At 43.5% G+C, this 27,742-nt stretch overlaps 2 protein-coding genes across 3 annotated transcripts; both read left to right on the top strand.

Annotated features, from left to right (window-relative positions):
- Positions 1-117: 117 nt before the first annotated feature.
- On the top strand, positions 118-21,807 carry prkcda (protein kinase C, delta a). Of its 2 annotated transcripts, none has more exons than XM_011474661.4 (18): positions 118-675; positions 2,823-2,952; positions 3,057-3,256; positions 3,333-3,399; positions 4,780-4,936; positions 6,260-6,291; positions 6,776-6,861; positions 9,122-9,251; positions 9,335-9,435; positions 12,243-12,339; positions 12,445-12,575; positions 12,682-12,855; positions 12,921-13,012; positions 14,105-14,167; positions 15,952-16,090; positions 16,169-16,357; positions 20,701-20,829; positions 20,928-21,807. In XM_011474661.4, the coding sequence occupies exons 2-18, from the start codon at positions 2,844-2,846 to the stop codon at positions 21,084-21,086; spliced, it is 2,055 nt and encodes a 684-aa protein (XP_011472963.1). In that variant the 5' UTR covers positions 118-675; positions 2,823-2,843; the 3' UTR covers positions 21,087-21,807. The 2 variants fall into 2 exon arrangements, with proteins under 2 accessions (XP_011472963.1, XP_011472964.1); XM_011474662.4 differs by having other exon boundaries at positions 168-670.
- A 381-nt stretch (positions 21,808-22,188) lies between these two features.
- On the top strand, positions 22,189-25,930 carry rft1 (RFT1 homolog). Its single transcript, XM_004068491.4, has 10 exons — positions 22,189-22,725; positions 22,818-22,903; positions 22,992-23,114; positions 23,189-23,480; positions 23,549-23,683; positions 23,773-24,033; positions 24,113-24,257; positions 24,354-24,459; positions 24,533-24,782; positions 24,878-25,930. Exons 1-10 carry the CDS (start codon positions 22,663-22,665, stop codon positions 25,040-25,042), a joined length of 1,626 nt encoding a protein of 541 aa, XP_004068539.1. The 5' UTR covers positions 22,189-22,662; the 3' UTR covers positions 25,043-25,930.
- The last annotated feature ends 1,812 nt before the right edge of the window (positions 25,931-27,742 follow it).

Raw genomic sequence — 27,742 nt, 5'->3', positions numbered from 1 at the left:
CATGCAATTTCCAGGACGTGTGCTAGTTTTGAGCAGTATACACTGTACTCTGGCAGCAAGACCCAAATCCGCCTCTTTTCTTCTTGAGCAAAGCCTTACAGCTGAAACCTCAAAACCGCCCCTGCAAACTACAGCAACAGCCACGTGACTCCACCCCTTGCAACAGCAGCGTTTCAAAAGAAAAGAAAAGGACAGAAAAGCAGACAGAAAGCCTCTCCCCCCCCCGCGTGCAGGGTCTATCTAGGGCATCTAGATCAAGAACAATGCAGATGCTCGTGCACAGGTGCAATTAAAGCTGCATGGACACCTCGGGATTTTCAGCTCAGGTGATTGACAGGTGAGGCCAGACTCCAGAAAAGGGGTGGGGGGGGGGGGGGCAGAGAAACGTCATCCTGAAAGCGAAACAGGCTTTGCTCCACAAAGGAACCTTTCAGTCAGGTCAAATGCGGCCAGCGCAGGGCCAACAGTGGGCACAGCAACGCCCCGAGCGCTAGCTGCTGCTGCGTGCGTGCGAGCGTGCGTGCGTGTGAGCGCGCGCCAGGTAAACGTCACAGCTCCGTGCGAGCGAGAGCCCGCCACACTTCCTCAAACGACGGAATCGGAGCGTAAAACGGCAGCGAGCGGGGAGAAGACTCAGAAGTTGGTTCGGGCCGCCGCTCCGCGGATCGAGGTGAGGTAAGACCGACTTCCACACGAACTTTTCCCGAACTCTTTGATGTTTGCAGTTTGCCTGAAGTTGCTGAAAGCCCCAAACCCCCCCTCCCTCCCTCCTCAAACCGACCTCCCTTAGTTCGAGGGGCGAGTATCCATCTTTTTCGGCTTTCATCTGCCGTCGACGTCACCTAAAATACTTTTCCCAGTCGGTTCTTCGAGATGAAATCTGCGCGGTTTTTTCAAAGTACAGCTAATGGGGAGTTTCTGTTCTAGTTCTGCGTTCGCGTGTCCCACTTTTTTTTGTTTTTGTTTTCTTTTGGCGCGGATGGCGCTGTGAGGTCAAAGCAGAGGGGTGGAAATCAAGCCAGCAGCCTCCGTGAAGCGTGACAGCTCCACGCGCGCTCCTGCCAGGTCCCACCTGTGAGTGCCGCGCGGCGCCTTTGCGCGGATTACACAGCAGCTCCGCACGACAATACGGACGTGGGCGGAAGAAGAAAAGTCTGGCAGCAGAACGGCAGAGCCCGGTTCACACGTTAGGGTGACACCTGCGTTCAGACAGACAGCTGACGGCCACATCCGTGCAGGAGAGCCGGCAGCTGCATGACTCACTGCCATTGATGTTTGGCCCCACTGCCCCACTTTGGGGGCAACTCACGAGAACTAAACCAAGTGTTCTGAACCGTCTAAAACGTGGGTTTTGTCTGGATCATTTGTGGGTGAAGGTTGTAATAAAATCACAGCAATCAGAACACAAACTTCTGGTTTCATATGAGGCATTTTTGGGTCACAGTTTTGCTTTTGAATACATGTTTTACAGAACTAAAGCCTTTTTTTCCATTTGCTAATAAGTGAGTGATGAAAAACCGTCCAGTTGGCTCATACTAAGCCTGCTGTATTAATGTAATAAAACAATAATGAATACATTCTTCTTAAATTTAGCACAATAAGGATGAGATGCAGGAATGCAACAGTTCACCTTCACCACAGTTTGGCCCAAACCTCCATTTTTTTGGGTCAGAGATTTGTTTCAGTTCAATTAATGATCCGAGTAACAAAACACCAATCAGGAGAAATCCGAAACATTCTTTTTTTCAATAAATGTAGCAGAATTATTTTACACGCTCAGCTTAAACGAACTGAAATGCTAGAGAAATCTGACGCTTAGGTTCATTGGTGTCCCAGACCTTCAAACTAAACCGAATCTTATCCACATCCTGTTTTTGAAATGGGACTATTAATGAAAGAAGCACATCAAAAAACCCGGACACGGTGGCTAACAGCAGCTAGGTGACCCTTGGTATTCTCTCCTCTCTTTGTGAAAGCCTTATTTTTTCTCGGTGAAGGGGCTCACTCGTCTAGAGGTTGAGTCATGCCGTCTGGACTTCAGATGATCGGTCTGATGAAGCCCTATAGGATGAGTGCTGAAGCGTTTTCAAGAAAGAAACATTCTTTTTTTCCCCCTGTCCCACCTATTTTGGGTGTCTCCGGCTCACAGGCTTTGATAAGCGTGTAGCCTGCCTGTGGAGCGCGGCGGGTTTCTGCTGGGACATGTCGGTGCTTGCTCTGCCTTTGTAGTCCTGCAGCTGAAAGGTTTCAGAACCTGCATGCCTAACAGGCAGCGACTGGGAAGTGAACACTTCTTGGAGGATCCATAAAGATGCCGGCCAATCTGTCGTTATATTTAGGCGTCGGGCTACCTGGCAAACATGCAGGATTTATTTTCCTCATCTTTTTTCTTACATAAGACAGTAAGGCGATGTGGTCGTGGTTGTGCCTGACGCGTGGATGAGCTGTACCTGCTGCCCTGCAATGCACAGTGACGCGTTTTCGCTTGTTTAAACGGCAGGTCATGTGTGCAACACACGGACGTGACTTAAAAACGTTTGGACGTCTTTACACCAAGTTTAAGCTTCTAAAAAGCTCTTTGTAACAAAAAGATCCACAGCTTTGGAGTGTGGGTGACTAAAAGGCTGACGCAAGCAAAGCACATTTTTAAACATGTCTTGTCTTCATCAGAAAAGGGAACACGGTCTTATCCTCTTTCTTAGGCCTTGTCTTACATTTTTGCTCTGTCAAGATTACAAACCCGGGCAGTCTATGAGTAAGTGTGTGTAATGACCCTTTCACCATGCCCCTATCATCATGTCTTTGTCCATCTCTGGAAACAGGTGATCCTTGGACCTGTCACAATGGCTCCTTTCTTGAGGATCGCCTTTAACTCGTACGACTTGGGTATTCTGCCTCCCTCGGCGGATAAGCCCTTCTGTGCGATCAAGATAAAAGAAGCTCTAACAACTGGTGAGACAATCCTGAAGAAGCACCAGCTTGTTTGTGCAACACTGTCTGGCTTTCCGGTTTCTTGTGCATGAAAACAACCCGTCTGTATTTGTTCCTTTTCTAAGATCGAGGCAAGACGTTGATTCAGAAAAAGCCCACCATGTATCCAGCCTGGAAGGCCTGCTTTGATGCTCACATATACGAAGGTCGGGTGCTGGAGCTGCTCCTGATGAGGACAGCGGACGAGGCGCTGGCCGAGGTCTCCGTGGGCGTGTCTGTCCTCGCTGAGCGCTGCAAAAAAGCGAATGGACGGGCTGAATTCTGGGTAGGACTTCTAAGATCATCTTCTGTCCCTTGAAGGGAGATCTGGAGTAAAGTTTGACTGTCTGCCGGATGTCCAGGTGGATCTTCAACCCTCTGGAAAAGTCATGATGGCAGTGCAATATTTCCTGGAGGATGTAGATGCAGGTAAAAGTAATTTTTTATTGTGTATCTGTTTTAGTTTCAATGTCTTGACTACATCTCACATCAACTCACCCACTTTTCATACGTTTCCCCTCGTTAAATAATAATTCCTTTACACATGTTTAGACTGAGGCTGTAAGTTTGTTACTATTGACATGTAGAAAGTTGTCGGTACCCCATTGGTTATAAAAGACAAACTCACAATTGTCACAGAACAAAACTTAAAACCGATGACAAGATACAACAAATAAAGAAGGAAACACAATTATTTTTATAAAAATAACGAAGAAAATTTGGGAAAACCTTAATACCCACTCCAATGAAAATGGTGTTTTTAAGCTGTTCTTGTAGCATTTTTCGGATGAAGGAGGACATATTTAAAGAAAATTAAGCTTAAAATAGCACTTCTGAGTATTTTTTTATTCAAATTGTTGTGAAAATTATCAAAAATTTGATGTAAACAACATGCTGGGCGGGCCACAAGCTTCCCCTGCTCTGCTCCATTCTGATCATCCACCTGCAGACAAATAGGTCCATGAACGTCTTTGTTTTGTTCTTCTGAGCTGGAATCTGGATCTAAACTGTACGGCTGGACGGTTCAGATATATTGGTCGCCATTTTTGTTGCAGCACTAATGTGAAGTTGGGGGGGGGTTGTTACGGGGGTATCTGGATGACCCAATTGCAGAAAAGAAGAGACAAGAGTAGTGAGGTGAAAGGTTAAACAGAAAACTACACTGTGACACAGGGTACAGAAACAGGTGAGTTTAAATAGATCAAACAAATGAAGGAAAACTACGAGCAGCTGTGCACATTGCAGGAAGACAGGAGAGAGGCAGGGCCTTCTAGAAGCCACAGCCAACAGACACAAAACAAAGGAAACTGACAGATTGTGACAGAGATGGGCTGTAAGCCAGTGGGAGAGAGCGTGAACAGAGAGCTCTCAGTAGCGGAAGAGGAAGTGGGGCCGGGGTTGCTCTGCACCAACGGTCCCGCCGACAACTCAGAGGGGAATTTCTAATGAACTCCTGCCGACACAGGTTTCTAGATTTAGGCCATAGCCATCATTAAAAGACCACTGGGAACGCTTTGGAAAACAGATCCACAGATGATCGGAGTGGGACTTTCAGGAATTGTTGCACAGACCCGTCCGTTCTTTTTAGGGCTACCGTCATTTTTTTCCAGGCCTGTTTTTTAGTTTGTAATTTTTCTGTTGGACGATCATTTAAAAGCCATAAGTTACAAAAGTCTATTTTGGTCTACTTTTGTTATTTTTTAAAAGTATTTCCAGTTGTGTACCGACAATTTTCTCCACATCAGCATCTGACGAGCTTTGTGTTTCCAGCGTTTCAGGGGTTCATCTGTGTTTTTCTGTTTCTGAAAGAGAGTAAGCAAGCTGTGAAGGAGGAAGAAGCTCCAACTCTGAACCGCAGACGAGGGGCCATCAAGCAGGCCAAGATCCACTTCATCAAGAACCACGAGTTTATCGCCACGTTCTTCCGACAGCCCACTTTCTGCTCTGTGTGCAGAGAATTTGTGTGGTCAGTCTTTATTTTAGTCCTTCATAAACACTTTGAAAGCCACAGACAGACTGCATCTGCTTGGAACACCACAGTGCAATTACTAATTCTAGTTCCCTATTTAACTCACGTCTTCTAATTTCAATAAAACGGGAGAGCTTGATATTTTTATTTATTTAAATATGTTTAAATAAAGAAGTTTGAATCACAATTAACTAATCACCAAATCTTTAAAGGGCCTACATCATGCTTTTCATCAGCCTTTTAGAATAAACTCTATCCATATATTTGATTATTTTTTACCTTTGGCACACGAAAGAACACATTTTTCAACAAAATATTGGGGGCTGTTCCTCATTTTGTGATGTCCCAATGTAGGGCTGCATATGATATGAGGAAAACCCACGATATGCGATATTAGTGATCAATACTGTGATGAAGATATAACTTGTGATATATGTGATATATATATATATATGAACAAATAGCAAAACCACCAAAGACATAATTTCCATTTCAGTGCAACAGTTTAATTTAAATAAGTGTTAACCCTCGTCGAACATAAAAGGCTCCATCCGATTGGTCAACAATGACCAGGGGGCGTCCATCTGATTGGTCAAATGCACAAATGGATTTATTTGATTCATTAAATATTTAAGCTGCTATTAGAGTGTTTTGGCACATTTAAGGTAACAATTTATTGCAATTTTCGCGTGTTTTGCTAAATGCATATTGCACAGCTGGATATTGCGATAACGATAAATGTGCGATCTATTAGCAGGCCTAACACAACGTGAGAACCTGCTTGTTTTTATGGATTGGGAGGGGCTGGTGGTTTTTAGAGGAATACTCAGAAATGCATGAGTGGATCAAAATACTGCTTTGGGCTTGTTTTTGGAGAGGAATAATTAATAAGAAAAATAATAATTGATACTTTAATTGACCCATCCCCTGGAGGGAACAGTGGGCTGCGGGGGCTGCCCGCGCTTGGGGGGGCGAGAGCTGGCTGGGGAGAGCGGGAATTGATCCGCCACCCCTTTGGTTGCTGGACAGCCTGCTCTACCGCCTGAGCTAAACTGTTGACCACCGTTATAAAACACTTAAAAGCTCAAAAAACTGGATTTAACATGACATAGGCCCTTTAATGTACCGGCGGTTGATAATGGTCAAGAAAAATATATTGTACTGTAAAAAGTACAAAGATAAATGTCAACTTGAGAGTCTGTTTGAATGTCAGAAAAAAATGTCTATAACAATGACACTCTGATGTATTTTTACATGATCTAGTTCTATTGGTTTGAATGAATACGTTCACAAACATACCTGTCTGTCTGTCCTTCACAGGGGACTCAACAAACAAGGCTATAAATGCAGACGTAAGTGTTTTGTCACTGAAGCAGCTGTTTACCTGAAATGGCCCCTTAAGCTATGGTCACATCTACAACTTCCACTGGGCGATGATGGGGAGGCATCGGCAGAATCTTCAGACTGGCTGCCGCTGCCTGATTTTTCTGAAAATCGTCGGCGTAGTCATGAATGCAGATGGCGGCAGTCAGGCGGGGATGACGTCATGCAAAATCGGCGACAGCTGGGCGTTCACAGCCGGGTCGGGTTGAATTTGTACTTCTTCTTAAAACCTCGGCGGCGGCCGTGCAGCGTGTAAAAACGCGACTGCCACTGCCCGATTACAAGCGCAACTACCCAATTTGCAGAAAAACCGGCATTAAGGTCGCCGCATGGAGGCATTTCGGCATATGTGACCGTAGTCTTAGTGGATCAGTGCTCCTTATTCAGTTTCTAATCACTATTTGGTGTCGCGTCCCATTATAAGACACCATCTGAAATGTTCTCTCTTCACAGAATGCAATGCAGCCATCCACAAGAAATGCATAGACAAAATCATAGGCAGATGTACCGGGACGGCTACCAACAGTCGGGATACTGTGGTACGTTGCACACATTTCTGCTGCACACCGTGTGCTCCCAGCTTTTCCATATGGCTCAGCAGAGTGTCCACTTTATAGTTTTTCTGTTTGTCCTATTCTATTTGCAAAGGTTGTTAGTCTAAGGCAGGGGTGTCAAAGTCATTTTCACTGAGGGCCACATCAGTATAGCGGCTGTCCTCAAAGGGCCAGATATAACTTATACATGTAACTAAATGTAATGAAAAATAAATGTAACTACCGTAATTTCCGGACTACAAGCCGCTACTTTTTTCCTGCGCTTACAGCCCTGCGGCTTATTCAGTGACGCGGCTAATTTATGGATTTAATTAGCGGCAGCCATGTACGTACTTTCGAACTCAGTGAATAGTTTGTATTCTTTATCTAACACCAAGCACAAGGCATTTATATTCAACACACCTCTAAGCAGCCAAACAGCATGGAGTTGACTTCAGGTCTTAGACACTTCAGTCATGGTTCAACAAAATGAAACACGCATGCCCGGCCGCATCCCAGAATCCTTTGGGGCCATTAGACCCAACGTGCACCAGATCGCCGCTACAATATGATGAAGCTTTCAAGTTAAAAGCAATCGTTAAAAGCAGCGTAAAAAAGTCCACGTCACCAACGGGTTTGGAAAAGCCGGTTTGCTGCGTGACGGAGAGAACAGCGCATGGAGTGAATTTACACTCCATTTACGGTTTCCTTAGAAACCGTAAATGGAGTGAATTTACACTCCATTTACGGTTTCTAAGGAAACCGTAAAAGCGGAATTTTGCTTTGAAAAACTCACAGCCTCCGTGTGAGCTGGAGACATCTTCTCCTGCTGATTGAGCTGCGGGGCCGATGGCAGTCTGAAGGCTCCCACACGTAACAACGCACCCGCCCCTCATACACAAAACGTACAGTTTTAAGTCCGATTGCTTTGCACAGAAACGATTTGCTCCATCCACCGGCGCAACGGGGACGAAGTGCTCCTCCCTGAAGCCGCCCTGGCCAGAGGTGTCGGAGTAGATAGGAAGGGGAGACAAGGAGCGCAGAGGCGTCCGCGGAGTGCAGAGGCTTCTGAATTCTGACGCACGCGCTGCACTGAGGCGCGCGCTTTTCAGTTGCCGCTGCTGTATTTTACCGGTGTGTTTTTTAACCAGCCCTGTTACTCCCATAACGCTGCCGCGACACAAGCGGAAGGAGAGCTTTACCCGTTCACCCCTCCATGCACTGCTGATACTCATTCTTAAACACGTACAACAGTATGGCGAGCCGGGCATTGGCCCCGCCTTTAGCCCCTAAGACTCATGGGAAATGTGGAATCGCGGATGTAAATTTCCTCATCATAACTGAGGGATGTAATATTGATTGTATGGTTACTGTTTGTAATTTTATGTATGATACCTAGATTGTCAATAAGTAAAAAAAAATGAAATAAAAACACCATAACTGAGGAACTTGTGAACAGAATAGAGGTCCATGCTGTTTGACAGATGTAGATAAACTCAAATACATGAGCCTGAGGCAAAGCTGGCACCACCCACAATGTGCTAATAAATTGCACTCACTCTGGGATGCTGGCCGTGATCTGTCAGGATGACAATATCGCCTAACACATGCGCGGCTTGTACTCTGACGCGGCTTGTGTATGTATAAAACTAATTAAACACGTGAAAGTGGGTGGGTGCGGCTTGTAATCGGGTGCGCTTTGTAGTCCGGAATTTACGGTACTCCTTCATGTTAAATTACTCATTTATTTATTTATTATAACTTTTTAAAGTGACAATTACAGTTGCATAGAAAACATGTGTTTGCTTGTTACTCTAGCATTAAATTCTTTTACATTTGATTCTGTCAGGTTAGGTTATATGGACAGTGTTTCAGTCCTAATGTTTAGTTGCCCAATCTGATATTTCAAGTCCAATTCCCCCTAGATATGAATAAATACACACCAATTTTCATTTTTTATTTTAAGAAATTAAAAACTTTTATGCTCTTGCGGGCCACATAAAATGACATGGAGGGCCACATCTGGCCCCCGGGCCTTGAGTTTGACACGTGTGGTCTAAGGAATGAACAGGTTTCTTTCTTAACACTGATGAGTGGAGGTGAATTAAATCCAGTAGAACTAGATGTAAGGCAAATGTATTTGACCCAACCCCTTGGAGTCATGTGTTACGGGAGTAGCGTTGATCCATCCACTCATATAGGAAGCATTTCAGTTTACCGACGATGTGAGGGCTTCAGATGGCAGTAAACTCTCTTGTTTTCACAGTTCCAAAAGGAGCGTTTTAAAATTGACATGCCGCACCGTTTCAAAACCAACAATTACATGAGCCCCACCTTCTGTGACCACTGTGGGAGCCTGCTGTGGGGTCTGGTCAAACAAGGCCTGAAGTGTGAAGGTACGCCCCTGCAGGCACCGGACACATCCTGTTTGCTGAAGTGTGCACTGCTGTTTGACAGACTTCTCTGATTGTGTTTGCAGACTGCGCAATGAATGTCCACCATAAGTGTCAAAAGAAAGTTGCAAACCTTTGTGGTATAAACCAGAAGTTACTAGCTGAAGCGCTAACACAAGTCAGTCAGGTGAGTTCATGCCAAACAAAGTTTTAACCATGACGACCACTTAATCCTATTTAATTGTAAATTAATTAATTGTAAATACGTAATTTTTTATGTTGCATTTAGATGCCGTGGAAAAAAACAGTGTCTTTGCAGAAGTTTGAAAATTGGTTCTTTTTTTATATTTTTGTGCGAAACATTTGATGTTTGTTGCATTTGTTTGCACACTACACACAAAGGCATGCACAAACTCCTGAATGCTGGGGTGTCCACACTTTTTGATAAGAGGGTCAGATTTGTGCTTTCTTTGAAATCTTATAACAACATTAATGCTAATTCATTATTTATAAAAACAGTTTTTTGCAATGGGATCTTTTTCAGTTTTTCCAAATAGAACAGGTTAATTTATCAATTCATTTTCACCCAAATTAGTGTGAATTTCTGATTTCAGTACTACATATTTTTCACCATGAAATGCTCGCTGCAAACTTAAATGAAGTGAACAGGAAAATAACAGAAATCATCTTACTCCGAACTACAAACTACTGTGGTTTAATTTACAGAAACAAGCCTGTTCCTCTGGTTGGGCCCTAAAGGCTCTGAAGGTGAAGTAGCCACAGCTTGTTGCCAAAACTTCTCCTGATGTAATTTAGCCGATCACAATCTAGAAATGGAAACTGCATATCAGTGATTTTATGACAGGAGCCTGCAGGCTGATGGAAATTGGAACATGGGCTGCATTTGGTCCACGGGCCGGGCTTTGGACATGCCTGCTCTAATGAAAATAAGAAGACATTCTGAAATGTTACAAGTGAAAAGAAAAGGGAAGAAATAAAGGTATGGCATAGAACATTTGCCCACACGATACAAGCTGTGGTACTTCTTTATCCTTTTTCTCTTGTGTAGGTTTATAACACACTTTGTGTTTCTTTTTAACCTCTTTTAACACGGAGCCGTCACAACCAACAGCAAATGAACGCTCACTCTTTGAACTACTGTGACTCTTTGACTATTTAACGGATTCTGACGTGGAATAAAGCGCTTTTACGCTGTTATGCAACAAAGCTAACGTTACTAACGTAGAGTGTTGTATATTGGTACAAAGCCGCTTTTCTCCACTTCTAAATCTGTTGGAATTGTGTTAATTACCTAAGTAGTTGGTCTCTTTGAACTGGCTGCCAGTCCAATACTTGCTTTTTATGAGAATTCTGGTCCTTACTTTTGAGTCCCTGGCAGGTACGGCACCTTCTTACCTCTCCAGTCTGCTTTTAAAGTATTCCCCCCTAAAGTCCTTATGTTCCACTGACCAGTTTGTGTTAATGGTTCCCACAACCAAACGTAAGTTTCGGGGGAATCGTGCATTTGCTGTGTTGGCTCCTAAACTATGGAATCAGTTGCCACCGGCGATCAGAGAGGTCACGCTCTTGGAGAGTTTTGAAAAAGAATCGTTCCTTTATTTCAGTGCTTTAGCATCAGCCTAGCCCTTATATTATGCTGGTTTTAATCTCTTTAAAGTGGTTTTACGCTTTTTAATTTTTTCTATTTATGTCTCTACAATGTTTTAATTTGCTTTCATGCTCTAATTCTTTAATGTTTTGTTGTCTGTGTGCGCAGCACTTAGGGTGTCCTTGGCTGGTGGTGGATAAATAAATAAATAAATAAATAAATAAATGATGATGATGATGATGATGATGATGATGATGATGATGATGATGATGATGATGATGATGATGATGATGATGATGATGATGATGTACTCCAAAGAATATCAACACAGAAACTAAAGCTCTGGTGTTAAAGGGTTGAAGACATTTCCCAATATTTCTGTCTTTATCAGATCCGCTTTCATAGATTTAACACTAAAAACCTTTTCTAAGATGTAACATCACATCCTGTAATACTGAAACCAGTCAGTGTTTCCTAAAAATAACCCGTCATATCATGAATCTGCAAAGTGGGACTACAGATCTTTTAAGGCTGTAAGTCCTCACTTTATTTTCACAGGTTTCTCTCTTATTTAAACTCTCAAGGTTCAAACCTTGGTAGAAACATAAGTCCAGTGTTGTAGAAGGAAAACCAAGATTTTTGTAGGAGATTGATTGACAAAACCCAGAAACAGAGATTTACCGGAAGACTTACAAAAGTATTTGTCTATAGCAGGGGTAAAATGTGGAATCCCTAGGAGAATCAGTTAAAAAGTTGTCAAAATATTATTCAATTTAAATGCATGAATAAAGCTAAACAAATTAGTTTGTTCAAACTTGACTGTTGAATGGAATTTTTGGAATGTATGTATTAAATGAATGGAATGTATTTACTGTGTATTTGAACTGTATATTGTGAAATCTGAGCACAGGTGATGGTGTGAGAAATGTAAATAGGATGCAATGTTTAAAAGGGAGCAGATAATTATAAGAATTGTATTTTTCAACTCTGCTCCCTTCTAATCATGAAAATGTTCAATATGTGAGACAAACATGTAAACATTTGGACATCAATTTTCATGAAAGGAACAAATAAATAAATGAAATGGAAAAAAAAGAAAGGTCAACAGCCAATCAGGATGCAGAAAATTTGGCGAAACAAAAGCTGAACCACGAGGAAGATTAGGACTATCAAATAGTTTTTATTTATTGAAGAATAGTAAATTCCTTTTAGAGTGAGAGTGTCGATGGTTTGTAACGTGAACGTAAGCTTCTTGTCCTAATGCTTTTTCAGAAGTCCCATGTTGTTTCTTTACACACATGGTCTCGCTCTCACAGTTCTGGGAAACATCCGATAAAATGTCTACGCTCTAATAAACCTTTTTTCTTGCGTGTTTGTGTCTTCAGAAATCCTCCACTCGCCGCTCCGACCCCAACCTTCCTCCTATGCCTGATATTGGAATTTACGATGAAGTAAACAAGCTTGCTGGACTTGAGCTCAATGGTGCGGGAAAGCGGTTTTTCCCCTGTATTTACCTACATGATGTCTGCTGCACTATAACAGTTTCCATGAGTCAGTAATTGGCATGTATGGTAATTTGTGCATTAGATGCGTCTCCCTACGGCAGACTGTGGGAAGGATGCAGCCCACGGCCACAATCTCGCATAACCCACCTGACCCGCATCAACGTGGACAACTTCATCTTCCACAAAGTGTTGGGAAAAGGCAGCTTCGGAAAGGTGTCCCTCGCTTCACAACACACACTTGCATTAAAAACAGCAGCCCAAATTGCTGATATTTGGTCAAACTCTGCACTTACGTTAAATGTATGTGTTCCTGTGGTAGGTCCTTCTAGCAGAGTTGAAGGGCAGTGGGGAATATTTTGCAGTGAAAGCTCTGAAGAAGGAGGTGGTGCTGATGGATGATGATGTAGAGTGCACCATGGTGGAGAAGAGGGTCTTGGCTTTGGCCTGGGAAAACCCCTTCCTCACACACCTTTACTCCACGTTCCAGACAAAGGTACTTCTGCGGTGCTTGACTTTAGTGGGCTGGCTACAAAATGCTGAAGGTGAATCTTTCCACAGGAACATCTGTTTTTTGTCATGGAGTACCTAAACGGAGGTGACCTGATGTTTCATATTCAGGAAAAAGGACGTTTTGACCTCAACAGAGCCACGTGAGTCCTTCCTGCCGTCTTCGCCGTTGGCAGCTGTGCTCAGGCCGCCGTACGGGAACTCACACATGCAGAATCAATGCTCAACGCTGGAAAGGAGAAAACATGCTTACGCTGCCGCATCCACATCACTCCAGCCTCTTTATGCGCATCCTGAAGTGGGATGCCTCAGAGGCTAGCGGGGGTCCATTAGCTCATGCTCGATAGCAGACAGAAGGCGTTGGGTTTGTGGAGAAGCATCTCTTTCCACCACCCACCTCTAACTACACAGTGAGGATCCCTGCAGAAAAACAACAACAAACTGTTGAAAGGTGTGAAGGCTCCAGAGCAAGGTAACACATCAGCCAGCAGCTGAAGGTTTTACGAGTAACACTCAGCTTTCTCAGCACGTGCAGAGAGGCTCTTCCTGTCAGACACTCTCTGCTGGACTGAAGTTCGGGTTTCATATTGTTTTAGTCACCGACACGGCTCTTAGAGTACTCTTCCATCCTGTAATTAAAGTCACTTCGGCAACCTTGTTAACACTGATCTCCTCACTCAGCAGCTGCATTCAACCCCAGCTAGATAGAGCGGAGCGTTTCCCCATCCAGTGCTGCTGGATGCTGTCGTGCATTTGCTTGCACACCTTGAGGATGTTTAGCCATCAGGAGCTTGACAGTTAACTCAAATAACACTTCTACCTTGTAGATGTTAAAGAAATGTCTGTTAAAGACTGAATTATGGTGATGCAAACATTTATTTTGATGCTTTGAAGCAGAAAGCCACACAGCTGTAGGTCCGTGACGGGGAATCATCAGGAAGGACGGCGTCTGCGTCTACAAAACACCGCTCTGTTATTTTACATGACACTCCTCAAGGGAAGCAGGTCATCAGCGGGCTAATCCTTCAGCTCACAGGAGCTCTTGGGTTTCACATTATGAGAGCGTTATTCACCCGTCTCCTGCTCTATACAAATGTCCTCCTCAATAATTTACATGTACAGTGAAACAGGGCTGCAGTGATACCAGCTTTAAGCTGCCAACTTCACCAAGGGAGATGGCCACAATTCAAAGCTGAGACGAGCAGCTGATAACTCTCTGCCATCTGTCTCCCCAGGTTCTACTCGGCTGAGATCGTCTGCGGTCTGGAGTTCTTGCATTCTAAAGGGATCATCTACAGGTCAGAAGAAAACCGAAATGTTGCTCAGATGTGCACTTCATGCTCTTCAAAACACTATTTTCCTAACAACCAAAAGATGTTTTGTTTCATCGTATTAAAGGTTTTATGTCCGTAGTTGTAGCTCAGTTACAGCTGAACGTGAAGCTGAAATGTTTCAGGACTCCCACACAATTCCACACTTTTTTCTAAAAACTTTTTTGCACGATTGTGAACAAAGAGCGTTGAGACAATTGCCACTGTGGGAGTAGGTCAGGTATTGTGTTATGATAAAGTATATGTACTCCAACGGGGCAAGAAAAACACAACTGTTCAAACAAAGACAGAGATTTACTACAAACGGTTCACTTTCAGACTTTCAGATGTCTTCAAGAACCATGTTTGGAATGAAGAGCGCACAGAAATTCTAAGGTTAAAGATTGATTGTAAAAATAAAACAGCAGCGAAATAAATGCATCATCAAGGATGCAACAATTGACTTTCAGCGTGATTTGCTTCAAATTTCGGATTTTGGGGTTCAATTTTGTTTTGGTATCACTAAACATTAACAAAATAATAATATTCAGATTTTATTTTAGTTTTTATTAGGAAAAGCGAGAAACAATGACGAAAAAAAGCTTTCAATCGTCTCATACTAAAGCTGCGTTCACACCGAACTCGAGTTGTGTGGCAAATTCGCGTTGGTCGCCCCTCCTTCGTTGTGCAGCGAATTCGCTGCTTGCCACCTGTCCAAAGATGTCTTCATAGTTTGACAACCCAGACGCATGTGGGAGGAGCTACTGCCAAAAGGGTTTTAGCCTGATGGCTACTTGGATCGGTGTCTGTGTCTATCTCATTAATGCATGAAAAAATGTTTAGAGCTGAGATTGATTCATTTTGAAGAGTTCTACTAAAGCATTGGTGAGTCCATCTCCATGCCCGGGTTCATAAGATCCTTTAGATACTCTCCCGGTATTATGATCTTAAAGAACATGATTAGAGGAATAATATAAATTTTAGGAGGCCCGAGTAGGCTGCCTCCCCACAATGCAGCCGGCATCCCGTCTGCCTGCCAGATCGCCACTCACTCCGGCTCCGTGGGCCCTGCGACAGACTGTCCAGGGTGTCCCCGCAGTAGCCGGGACAGGCTCCAACAGTCCTGCGGCCCCGACAGGAATACAGCGGGTTAAGAAAATTGATGGACGTTCACATGTCCAAAGTTGAGTCCCTGACTGCCCGCGCCCGTCGCGGAGATCCCATCTGTCCCATTGACTTACCATTGAAACTGGCTGCCTCTACCGCCCGTTCAGTGTTAACGCAGCCTGGTTTCCTGTGATAAAACAATAACTCACAAATTCTTCTGGAACACGTGTTTGATACTTTGAACGTTAACATACTGGTATGCAGTAGGGATGCTATAATTCACTTTCCCCAGGATTTGGTGCAATAGTGTAACATACGGCTCAGTTTTAAACTGAGAATGGTGGCATCGCTAATAATTAGTAATTGCAGTCATTCTGTTCTCAGTCATGCCGTACAGGTTACAGGGTGTTATGACAGAACCACAGGCTTTCCTCATTGCTTTGTCCTCCCAGTCAATGTTTGCCGTCATCAGTCTGTGACTGTGGTGGGTGATGCAGTTATTTAGTATCTGTTGTTTTTGGAGTTATGGTAAAACAGCTGTTTCCTCATAGTAGGATATATTCAAGTTTTATCTTCTGCTTCTTTTTTTTCTAATGTATCTATTGAAAACTAAACATTAGTTTATTAAATAGGGATCCTCGCTCTCTGTTTTTTGAATTTTTCAGAGATCTAAAGTTAGACAATGTGATGCTGAATCATGAGGGTCACATCAAAATTGCTGACTTTGGCATGTGTAAGGAGGACGTGTTTGGTGATAATCGTGCCACAACTTTCTGTGGAACTCCTGACTACATCGCCCCAGAGGTATGTTGTTGTGAAACAGAGACACTGTTGTTTTGTGGTTTGATCCCGTTTGTTGGCATGAATGTTGTTTCCCTGTAGATTCTGCTGGGACAGAAGTACTCATTCTCAGTGGACTGGTGGTCCTTCGGGGTGTTGCTGTATGAGATGCTGGTGGGTCAGTCACCGTTCCATGGAGACGACGAGGACGAGCTGTTTGAGTCCATCCGCATGGACACGCCCCACTACCCCCGCTGGATAAACAAGGAGGCCAAAGACCTGCTTGAGCAGGTCAGCATCGTCCCATTCAGACCTAGAACTGTTAGCGAGTTCTTCAAAGAAATGTTTGCTTAAATCATTTTGATGCCTCAGATTACCGTATTTTCACGACCATAGGGCGCACCGGATTGGTAGGGCGCGGTCTCAGTCACGTGGGATTTTTCCGTCTTTGACGCATACAAAAGGTGCACCGGGTGTTAAGGCGCAGGCAAGTTAACGCCCCGCTCACACCCTCAGGGCCTCTAGAGTGGGTTAATAAAAAAATCCAGTCTCTGTTCTTTAGAGAGTTTATTTTAGTTACTGTTCTCCCTTACTCAATAACACAAACTGAATGGTCGCTCACTTGCCCGCTCTTGTCTCCCTTCCTCCTTATCCTGAACAAGCGCTAAAGACACACAACAAACACACACAGAGGCGCGCTGGAGACGGAACGTCTCCCCTCTTCCTCGCTGCTGCTTTCAGCACACACACAGACACACACAGGCTTCGCCAGTCTCTCTCTGCATTTCTCCTCCTGTGCGCTAGCGAAAACAGCAGCGTAACCCTTGTGCTATCCTAGGCACTTTAACGTTGGGAGTTGGGTCATCTAGACCCACTAGACAGTGCTCTGAATCCTTTTTTCTTCAATGATTTGTGATCTTCACTGGTATCCAAGGATTACATGAAATCTTTCCACCTTTATCCACCTTTGTCATGGTAGGGAGAACATGTCACTGTAAAGGTTAAAGGACACACACTTGTGTGTTTAAAAAAAACAGCAGGAGCAAATCTGAGTTGTTTTTGATTTCTTTTTTATTTTCCTCCGCGTAGCTGATAGCTGCATTTCAAACAGGGCTTCAGCCATCTTGTTAACAAGTGTTGGGACCTGGGCCTTAGCCCCGCCCATGGCCAGTAAGACTCATGGGAAGTGTTGATTCCCACACCATGAGTTAGGTGGCTGTGAAGAGAAGTGACCCTCATGTTGTTATGCTGTTTATTTGTCAACGTCTTTGAGTGGACTCTTCTCTGCGTACCCCTCCCTCACTGATTTGGCTGAGGGTTATGAGGTAGAAGAAGCATGTAGAGTTTAAAATCGCAGACGGTGACACTGAAGTTGGGTTCCACTTGGTCTTTACGTCTCTCTCCCTCCCTCACTCCATCGTCTGCTATGACCCACAACTACACATTGGGTGCACCGGCTCGGGGGGCGCCCCCTGCTGGCGGAAGGAAATTTATGACTTTTAAGTACGCCTTATAGTCGTGAAATTACGCTCTAGTTCTATTCACAAGATAAATCAATTCAAAGCCCCCCACCTGCTGTCTGCTTGAAGACTATCTTAAGAGAAGACTAGAAAAGTCTGAGAATCCCCAAGAATCATGAAGGTCTTCCAGCTCAGAGTCTGCTGCATGAAGGATTGTTAGAAGAAAAAAGTTTGTTTTTTTAAAAGCAAAAAGGTCATCGCTTAGTTATAGTTTAAACAAAGAGACAAGTCTAAAGGAAGTGGAGGAAACCTGGAGAACAGGAGGGATCAAAAAGCACACCGGCTCATTTCACAGATAAGGTTCTGGTCTCATGCTGTGGGTCTTATGACCCTCATACTGATAGAAAAGTGTAGAGTAAACAGTCCAAGATGTTCCAGGAAATCTTTTCAGCACAGCTGCTGCAGGAAAGAGGATGATGAGGGAGAGTGTCGCAGAAGAACTCTGGACTGATGGAAGCCAGCTTGACCTGGAACGCTGTGTTCATCCTGTTAGAAGAGACTAGTGTTTTTTCAAGACAAATAGCACAATGTGGTAATTGGTTTCCTAGGGTCAGGTTTCAGTATTCAGGGTAGATAATGAACAGTACTGATCTCAGATGTAGACCGGGGTTCTGTGACCATTAGGGTTGTGCCGATGGACGATACCATCGTCCATCGTGATGGGTGATTGACATCCCGATGGAGAGACACCATCGTGATGCCACGCCCCCGCCACGCTGCGAGTCGACACCATAAGTTACATGTGAATAATATCTTGACCGGATCAATGGTCGGATTAGAATCCAAACGTGTACATGGTTCCAGAAAAATGTTTTCAGAATATAAAAAACGTTCACATGGCTCACACTTTTGGTCGAAATAAATCATTCGCACATGCGCAGTAGGGTTTGAAAAACCGGAAGCGGATATCAGTTCCGCCGAGCGGCTATTTTTTTCTCAAACTTTATTGAATGTAACAATTCAATACAAAACAATGTTGCCGAGCGGCTTTATACATTGATATGTCAGCTCGGTAACATACAAGACGATCTTCTAAACGTGCTTTTAATAATGTTACGATTATTATGAAACGCCTGTTCGCTCATCGTTTTATTTTTAATCCGTGCGGTCAGTGCTTTTTCTGTTGAAAAACGGAGCCGGAAAGAAGCCAGAATTAGCAGTATGCTAACACGGGCTAACAACATTAGCTTTGGGTGGTGCTGCAATCTGCATCTTGGCTGCATTTAAACATGTGGGAATAACATCAGCCTTTATTTAGTCGGGACACGACTCGAAACACAAATCCACGTGATTGTTTGAACGATTTCTAAGGACTGAGCGGCCTTTCTGCTTTGAAGCTCACACCGCCCCAAAGCGCTGTGTGTGCTCAAGATCCTCTGCTCAGACACACACTATTAGACCCGGTTCTGAGTTCGGTAGCCCGTTCCCCTAGAGCTGCGGAACGGATCGCAGTTCTAAATCTCCCACATACCGCTCATGTAACAAAGCACCCCCCCCCCCCCCCCCTTCCCCTCAAACACAAAGCTGTAAGTCCGCGTTCCGCCGGTCCACTTGACTAGTTAAGTGCGGGAGCAAACCATTTCTTTTCTAGTTTGTTTGTTACTTTTTTTGTTAAAGTTATTTCCCTCAGTACTGCGGATGAGTCATTAGTTGGGAAATAAAATAAATAAAGTAATAAAGTAAAATAACGAATAGCAATTATATAAGACCGAAATATTAAAAATAGCCCCCCCCCCAACGACGATATCATTGTCCATCCCGATGGTTGACAGCAAACATCGTCAACGGCCAATGTAAGGGACATCGCCCAACCCTAGTGACCATCCTTCCTAGAGTTCCTGGGGAGAGCAGCTTGGACGAAGGTACAGTGTAGTGTTGGGCTGTAACGATTCATTTTAACAGTGCGATTCACGTCATAATTAGTGGTTGATGATATGATTCATAGTCAATTGTGGTTCACTTTGAATTATCCAATTTGAACGAATCCCATTCACTGACCTAAAACGGACATGGGACTGGAATGATGGACTGGTCAGTTTTTGCTGTCATCACAGGTGTGTTGTCCGCTGTGATGGAACTTGGCCATTTTTACCTTATAGTAATATAAACCTAGCGTTGATAAGTTGATTACCAACTCACCTCAGCAGATTGATCTGGCAGATATAAATCAATATAAATTATAGGGCTGGACGATATGAGGAAAACTTGCGATATGCGATATTAGTGATCAGTAGTGCGATCACGATATAACTTGCGATACATATACAAATAGCAAAAAAACACAAAATATTTCCATTTCACTGCAGAAGTTCAATTTAAATAAGAGTCAAAATACCTTAAATTATTCTCCAAACGACTCTCGTCTAATTAGGAAGGACACATCTAACATAAAAGCTCCATCTGATTGGTCAACAACGTGAAGAGCTCTTGGTCAAATGCATAAAGGGATTATTCAATGTGTTAAAAACTTAAAGCTGCCATAAGATTGTTTTAGCACATTTGAGGTTTAACATCTTTTGCGATTTGCGCTGACTTTTGCGATATGTATATTGCACAGCTTGAAATCGCGATAACAATAAATTTGCGATTTATTGTGCAGGCCTGATCAATCAATTCATTCATTAATCGTTACGACTCTAACGGGTTTCTTTTGAAGGAGTCAGTGGTGGTTGAAATCCAGGAAAGGCTCTGGAAGCAGTGAAGCCTGTAGTAAGGGGAGTTGATAGTTTTTAATGTGGTTCTTGGTGGCTCCAGATGTTGGGGGGGGGGGGGGGGGGGGGGTAATGTGTGTTCTGAGTGAGATGAATTGGGTGGATTCCTGCTGGTGTCAGCAGGAAATACCCTCATGCATTCTGGGGTGATTTTTTTCTGTTGAAAGCCACACAAAGTGTCTTTGTATCAGATCAAGAGTGTCATTCATCCTCTGGTGACATTCATTTTAGAAGAGGTTTACTCACTTGAGCGTCGCTTAATAAAATCAAAATAAATCCAAGTAAATATCAAAAACAAGGTATTTGAAGGTTAATTATGAAAAAATGCATCATGTTTAGGTTGTATGGTGGTTAAAGTGGTGGATATTCTATATTTAACTTGATTAATTTCTCCTTCTGCCAGTTGTTTGACAGAGAGCCCACACACAGACTAGGAGTTGTGGGAAACATTCGGCAACACTCCTTCTTCAAAACCATCAACTGGCAAGCCTTGGAAAGGAGAGAGGTTGAACCCCCTTTCAAGCCCAAAGTGGTACGCTCCGTGCCTGTCATGAGATACAGTTCTTAAAGCTGTTGGATGCTACCTTTCCCTGTATCACGATTCCAACCTTTGTTTTCCCTCCATGGCAGAAAGCCCCGAACGACTGCAGCAACTTTGATCGGGAATTCCTGAGTGAGAAGCCGCGCCTGTCTCAAAGCGACAAGAACTTTATAGACTCCATGGATCAGTCTGCGTTTTCCGGATTCTCCTTCATAAACCCCAAAATGGAGCGCCTTTTAGAAAACTGAGAGGCTGCAGCAGCAGTCTGAAAACGAGACTTCAGTGCTATTTATGGAGCAGCGAATTGATGATCTGCCATCAGTATTTGTGTGACACAATTTCAAACGTAGTTTTGTCTTTGGGTACGTAGTAAATATGCTGTATAGTTTGATTGTATTGTGTTTTTAGCATGCGTCAATAGTCAGGGCTTTTGTTAGTATTAATATTAAAGTGATAGATTTGAATTCTTAAATTTCACGCAACATGGGGTGTTGCCTTTAAATGGATTTGAACCCCCCAGGGGGAGATAGAAAGTTATGTAATACAGAGACTTTTATGATGTAAATGAGGCATCAGATCAGCATGTATATGAGCAACAAAATGCCAGTTGTCAAAATACAAACAAATGAATGTTGTAGTATCTCTTCTTGCTTTGTAGGTCTGATATTTCAGAATCAGCAGAGCTGTGACTGTCAGAAGTAGTCGGTTGTACAGTTGGCAAAATGTAAATATTAAATACAAACAACCAGGCTTTTTTTTTTTCATTTGAACAGGAAATTGTTTGGGGAGAATGATGTGCAGCCATAGGTACAAAGTAATGTCACATAGGCCTACTTTGTGATTAGAGTATCAATCTTTTTAGAAACAATACAAGTATATATTGTTGTGAAGTGCATGTTGACATATGTATTTTTATTTTGTTTTAATTATTATTTCCATACTCTCTGATTAAATATTGTCAACTCATGAGTCTGCTCTCTTTTGTGAACTCTTGTTGAAAACTCCCTCAGAAAGACTGTCATTATCCGTGACTTATTATGTGTATATATATATTTTTAGATAGATTTAGATGTATTATTGGTGCACATTCCTTAATACAGTGGAAGCTTTTGATCTGCTGATTTTGTAGGTTTGCCCCCCTTAAAAGAAATTGACACTGTTCAAAATAACCGAATGGTAGGTTCATTTGAACAATATAGAAAATCAAGAACTCCACTTTAAAGAATTTATTTAAAAATATTTGCATTTATTTGAGGAAAAATAAGTATTTGGCTACCTAGTAACTTTGGTTTCTGCTTCTCACAGACCAGTTAGACTTTTCATATCAAACTGTCATCTGAATTGAGGACAGCTTTTCACCTGTAAAACACACCTGTCCACAGAATCAGTCAGACTTTTCAACATGGGAAGGACTTGACAGAGCCTTTAATGAATTTATGGGGGAAGATTGTAGACCTGCACAAGATCGGAATGGACTATAAACTACGTCTTTCCAGCAAGAACGTTCAAACACTTATTTTTCCCCAAACGCAAATAGTTTTATATCACTTCATTTAAATTAACTTCTTGATTTGTCACTGTTCAAATGGACCTGCCATTAGAATGACAGAACCACGCCCTCCCGCGGCACCAGTGGGATTTGCGCGTTGCTGACGTCAGCGCGTGACGTCGAGTGTATGCGGAAGTGGTCGTAAAGCCCGTCAGCAGTGTCTTCTGTCTGTTCCAGAGGCAGTCCCCGTGTTTTTATAAGGATGTCTGCTCGGTAGAAAAAACTCCGGTTTCTCCTCCGCTTCCCTGCGGACTCAAGTCAGTAAAGATTCCGAAATGAACTCAGTGGATAAACTGCGGAACACTTTCACTCTGGCATCATGTAACGTGTTGCTACAGGTAAATGCGTGTGTGTGTGTGTGTGTGTGTCTGTCTGTCGGTGTGTGTTTGTGTGTGTGTGTCACAGATCTGTGTGTGTGTGTGTGCTGCAGGTGATGTTCCGCGTGCTCACCTTCCTGCTGAACGGCTTCACGCTGCGCTTTGTGTCCAAAGAGCTGATCGGGGTCGTCAACGTCAGGTAAACGTCAGGACGCCGTCAGGAAGTCAAAGCAGAGCTCCAGATAAACCTGATCTCATTGGTGACCGACCCTGTGTTCGTATTCCAGGCTCACTCTGCTCTATTCCACACTAGTATTCCTGTCCAGAGAGGCTTTTCGCAGAGCCTGTCTTAGTGGGGAATCAGGGACTAATCAGAACTGGAGACAAACCATCAACCTCTTATGGCTGACGTAAGCTCACTGACTGACATCAGAACCATGATGCTTTGTGTTCAGTTTGGTTCTTAACTCTGGTTTGTTGGTAGGGTTCCCATTGGTGTATTATGGGCCCTCTTCCTTGGATCGGTGTGGCTGTGGCTCCTGGAGGTCCCTGACCCGGGGGCCGTCCCTTACTACGGTGCCGCTGTGGTGCTTTTTGCCTTCTCGGGGGTCCAGGAGCTCCTGGCGGAGCCCCTCTGGGTCTTGGCTCAGGCTCACATGTTTGTATGGCTGAAGGTGGTGGCTGAGAGCTTAGCCATGATCGCCAAGTGCAGCGTCACGGTGGTGCTGGTGCTGTTTGCCCGGGAATGGGGTCTCTACATCTTCTCTGCGGCTCATGTAAGACGACTGGTCTTCTGCTAATTTGTGCCTGTCACCATTTTAAATGCTTTGTATATCTTTCTCAGCTGGTGTACACTGGATTCCTGTTGTTGTGCTACGTAGCGTACTTCAAGCGCTTCTTGGGGTCAGAAGAGGCAGCAAAGAAGAGTTTCCCTCTGCACCGGGTCACAGATTTACTGCCAGGCAGGATCCATGGAGAGGTTGTCAATCGAACACATGCTCCTCTCTTTGTTTGTGCCTTCAAAGTACGTAGTAAATAACAATAACTTCCTTTTTGCTGGCGGTAAAGCCGCTGATAGACTGGAGTGCGGCTCAGCTTACGTGGAGCTTCTTCAAGCAGTCCTTCCTGAAGCAGATCTTGACTGAGGGAGAGCGTTACATCATGACCTTCTTCAATGTCCTGACCTTTGGGGACCAGGGTGTTTACGATATCGTCAACAACTTGGGCTCGATGGTGGCGCGTTTCGTCTTCCTACCCATCGAGGAAAGCTTCTACGTCTTCTTTGCCAACGTTTTAGACAGAGGACGTGACGTTCGAAGGCAAGAACAGGTTTGTTGTGGACACCAGCTGCTTTTCGATGGCCAAGCGTGTGGCTGATTTTTTTTCCTGCGGCGCGGTTGGTTTGCAGGAAGCCGCCTCCATAGCGGCGGAGGTCTTGGAGTGCTTGCTGAAACTGGTGGTGGTGATTGGTCTGATCATCACGGTCTTTGGCTACGGCTACTCTCACCTGGCTTTGGATATTTACGGTGGCTCTCTTCTGAGTAGTGGCTCAGGTATGAATGCAGCCCAAATGCAGGAAGAATATAAACGGTGAGATTTTTTATTTGTTTATTTCTTTTTTTCCTGTTTCTGTTCATTTTTTACCAAAGGTCCTGTTTTGCTGCGCTGCTACAGTTGCTATGTGCTGCTGCTGGCTGTCAACGGTGTCACAGAGTGTTTTGTGTTTGCCACCATGAGCAAAGAGGAGGTTGACAAGTAAGAAAAAGGACAGAGCCAAACACCACGAGTCCTGTCTTTATCTCCACTGATGCTTTTGTTTTGTCGGCAGGTATAACCTGCTGATGCTGGCTTTGTCTGCCTCCTTTCTGCTACTGTCGTACATGCTGACATGGTGGGCCGGAGGAGTCGGCTTCATTCTGGCAAACTGCCTCAACATGGGGCTCCGCATCCTCCACAGCCTCCGTTACATCCATCGCTACTTCCAGATCAGTCAGTGGAGACCTCTGAGAGGCCTGCTGCCCTCACCGCTGCTCCTGCTGGCCCTCGCTGTCAGTGCGGCCGTCACAGCCGTTTCTGAGGTGCTGAAACAGGACTTTGGTTTGAACAAAAGGGGATGTCTTTGTTCTTCTCTTTGGATTTTAATGGTGATGTCTTTGTGACTCTCTTGTTTCAGGCTGCTCTCTGCTGTGACGGCGGCTGGTGGCTCAGGCTGCTCCACATTGCTGTGGGAGGCGCGTGTTTGCTCCTTGTGCTTGCTGCGACGGCTCTGAGTGAAAAACAGCTGTTACACTTCATCAGGACTCACCTGTTGTCACAGTACAGGAAGAAAACCACTTAATAAAACAGACTGTTGCTCTCGTGGAGGATATTTTTGTACAAAAAAGAAAAATCTCCCACATTTTCTGCCGCATTAAAACTTCGATGGAGATGAGAAGCAAAAACTATTTTTTTTTAAAAAGTGCCTCCTGTTTCTATTTGTATTTTGAATGCAACATTCCTCGTTAACAGTGATGGAATATACCAAATAGGAAGCACTTGAGTGTAATGTCAAATGAAAAGGCATAAACGTTTACAAATATCTGGTTCATTCTTTAATATTGCAGAAAATATTCTGTTACTGGGGATCTTTTGTTTTTCTTAAATGTTTAAGCTGTTGTTCAAAATAAAATGGTGAATAATTTTGTATGAAGTAAGGAAGTTGTCACCTGGAATGTCCTTTCAGTAAGGAGAGATATCGTGAATCTATTCTTTGAACTGTCTGCATCAGAAGCGCTCCTTGATGAAAAGCATAGGTTATTGCCAAAGAAGAGACATAAAGGGGCACAATGGAAACCATCTGAACACAGACTGTGAACTTTGTGGGCTTTCACCTTTGCTCAACACTGTCAGTTGGGATCTTGATGTACTCATGCATCTTGGATGTTTCATCCTGGATGGTGGCTTCTACGCTCACTAGTCCTCGGCCTCCTTCCTTGCGGCTAGCATACAGTCTCAGGGTGCTGGATTTGGGATGGAACCCTCCATGCATGGTGAGGAGCTTTCATGTTTTAACATCCGTGGTCTGTATCTCTTCCTTTGGCCATCTTATTATTCCTGCAGAAAATATTTGACTGCTGTCATTGATAACAAAGAGTATATAACAAAGTATTGAGTTGAACTTAAGTTATTGACCAAATACTTATTTTCCACCCTAAGTTACAAATAAATTCTTCAAAAAAACAGACAATGTGATTTCTGGATTTCTTTGTCATTTTGTCTCCCATAGATGAGGTGAACCTGTGAATTTTTCAGTGGAAGAACTTGCACAATTGGTGGCTGACTAAATACTGTTTTGCCCCACTGTATTTTATAGTCATTTCTCATTTGATTATAGATGTAAAAATAGCTCAAAGTCTGAAGGTGGAACTTGCAGATTGGCCAAAATATAAAGATGATGTCGTAGTAAAAATCTTAATAAAAATTCTTGGTCTGGGAGTTTGAGTAGCTGAAAGTACATCATGTTTCCATTTTCAAACCTTTGACCCAGCATAATCGGGAGGTTTTTTTGGTCAGTTGTTAAAACTTGATGCAGGTGGAAATTCAGGATGATGATGGATTTGTATTAATCTGTTAAATTAATTTGGGAAGGTTCAAAGTCTTTCTAACTCTGGTGGAGCTATATTTTTAAAGAATCTTTTCATTGTTTTGTATAAACTACCAGTGAATCTGAGATCCCAAAGGCCTGAATGATGACGTATTTGTTGAAAAGCAGCTGGATGGCGTGGGGAGCATTCTGATACCAACAGATGTTCAGATGCTTTAATTCTGTTTTCATCAGAAAACGTTGATAGAGTTGTTCAGAGGGTTGTTGTGTAGATGTTTTATTGATGACGCTTTAGGATCCAGTTCAGCTCTGATGGTGCCTGAATGAAGAATAGCACACGCTGAGGGCAACAGAGAGACGAGAAAGGGGAGGAGCTTTCTCTCTCATTACGTCATTTGTTATCCTAAAGACCCAACTTTTCTCTCCAGTGGAAAATTGCTGCCAGATTGTGTTTACATGTGTGTGTGTGTGGGGGGGGGGTGTTTGGAGCAAAACAGGAACAGCTGGCAGTAAGAACAGGACTTCTGTTAACAGAGGATCTTCGTCCCTTCACCATGTCTCAAGTAAGACAGATTTTTTGGATTTTTCGTGTAGCTTGGAAGTTAACTGTTGCTGATGTGGAGGACTCTCTCTGTATTCCAGCCTGGCCAGGATGACGAACAAAAGCAGCGCCCTGAAATGAGAGAAGAGGACTTGACCAAAGCGAAGGCAAAGCTGGGCTGTAATGAGCCGGTGAAGAGCAAGACTTTAGAAGTGATGGAGGAGTGTGGTGAGAGCACACTCATGTTGTCATGAGAGTAGAAGAGTGACTCCCCTCTGGATTTAGAGTTGATAGTAGAGGAAACAGCCTTTTGTCTGCCTGCTTCTGGTTAACATGACAGTATAGCAGCGAGAGCGCGAGCAGGGAGGGTTCCTCAGGTTTCCACTCCATATACAGAAGGGAAGAGATGTCATATAATGAAAGGAGATTCCTGTCAGACAGTGTGCTCCATCACCCAGCAGGGCACAGATATATTTGTCCATGCATGCTGTAGAAGCAGAATGAGCTGCCGTGCATAACTTCAAATGATGTACAGAATGAATATATATATATATATATATATATATATATATATATATATATATATATATATATATATATATATATATACACATTTATTTATATATTATTCTTGTTCTTTGCAGAAAAACTGGGGAAAGCTGCTCCGTCCGTGTTCAGTGGAGCGAGGTCAGGAGCAGAGACTGTTTTCACCTCACGCTCAGCTCCACCAATCAGGAAGTAGATGGAAACTTCTGCAGAAGAAGAGCTTTGATCAGCTTTGATCAGCCATTTATTTTCCTGCTGTTGTGAAACCTTAACAAACCACTGTTTTTTAATTACCTTTTTTTTTCTTTTTACAAAATTTTCCAGCTTTGGGAAGTAAAAAAAAAAATCAAACAAGAAATGATTGTTAA

This window comes from Oryzias latipes, chromosome 5, assembly GCF_053564925.1.
Source record: "Oryzias latipes strain Hd-rR chromosome 5, Olatipes_Hd-rR_3.1".
NCBI lineage: Eukaryota > Metazoa > Chordata > Actinopteri > Beloniformes > Adrianichthyidae > Oryzias > Oryzias latipes.
Note: the sequence above shows the minus strand (reverse complement) of the source record. Positions and strands in the feature narration are given on the sequence as shown.

Bases quoted from the DNA above. Each gene is read 5' to 3' on its own strand.
- prkcda (XM_011474661.4), top strand. From the start codon at position 2,844: ATGGCTCCTTTCTTGAGGATCGCCTTTAACTCGTACGACTTGGGTATT. The intron at 6,862-9,121 runs GTACGTTGCACA...TTGTTTTCACAG, and splicing joins CCAACAGTCGGGATACTGTG to TTCCAAAAGGAGCGTTTTAA. The intron at 9,252-9,334 runs GTACGCCCCTGC...TTGTGTTTGCAG, and splicing joins ACAAGGCCTGAAGTGTGAAG to ACTGCGCAATGAATGTCCAC.
- rft1 (XM_004068491.4), top strand. From the start codon at position 22,663: ATGAACTCAGTGGATAAACTGCGGAACACTTTCACTCTGGCATCATGT. The intron at 22,904-22,991 runs GTAAACGTCAGG...TTCGTATTCCAG, and splicing joins ATCGGGGTCGTCAACGTCAG to GCTCACTCTGCTCTATTCCA. The intron at 24,258-24,353 runs GTATGAATGCAG...TTTTTACCAAAG, and splicing joins TCTTCTGAGTAGTGGCTCAG to GTCCTGTTTTGCTGCGCTGC.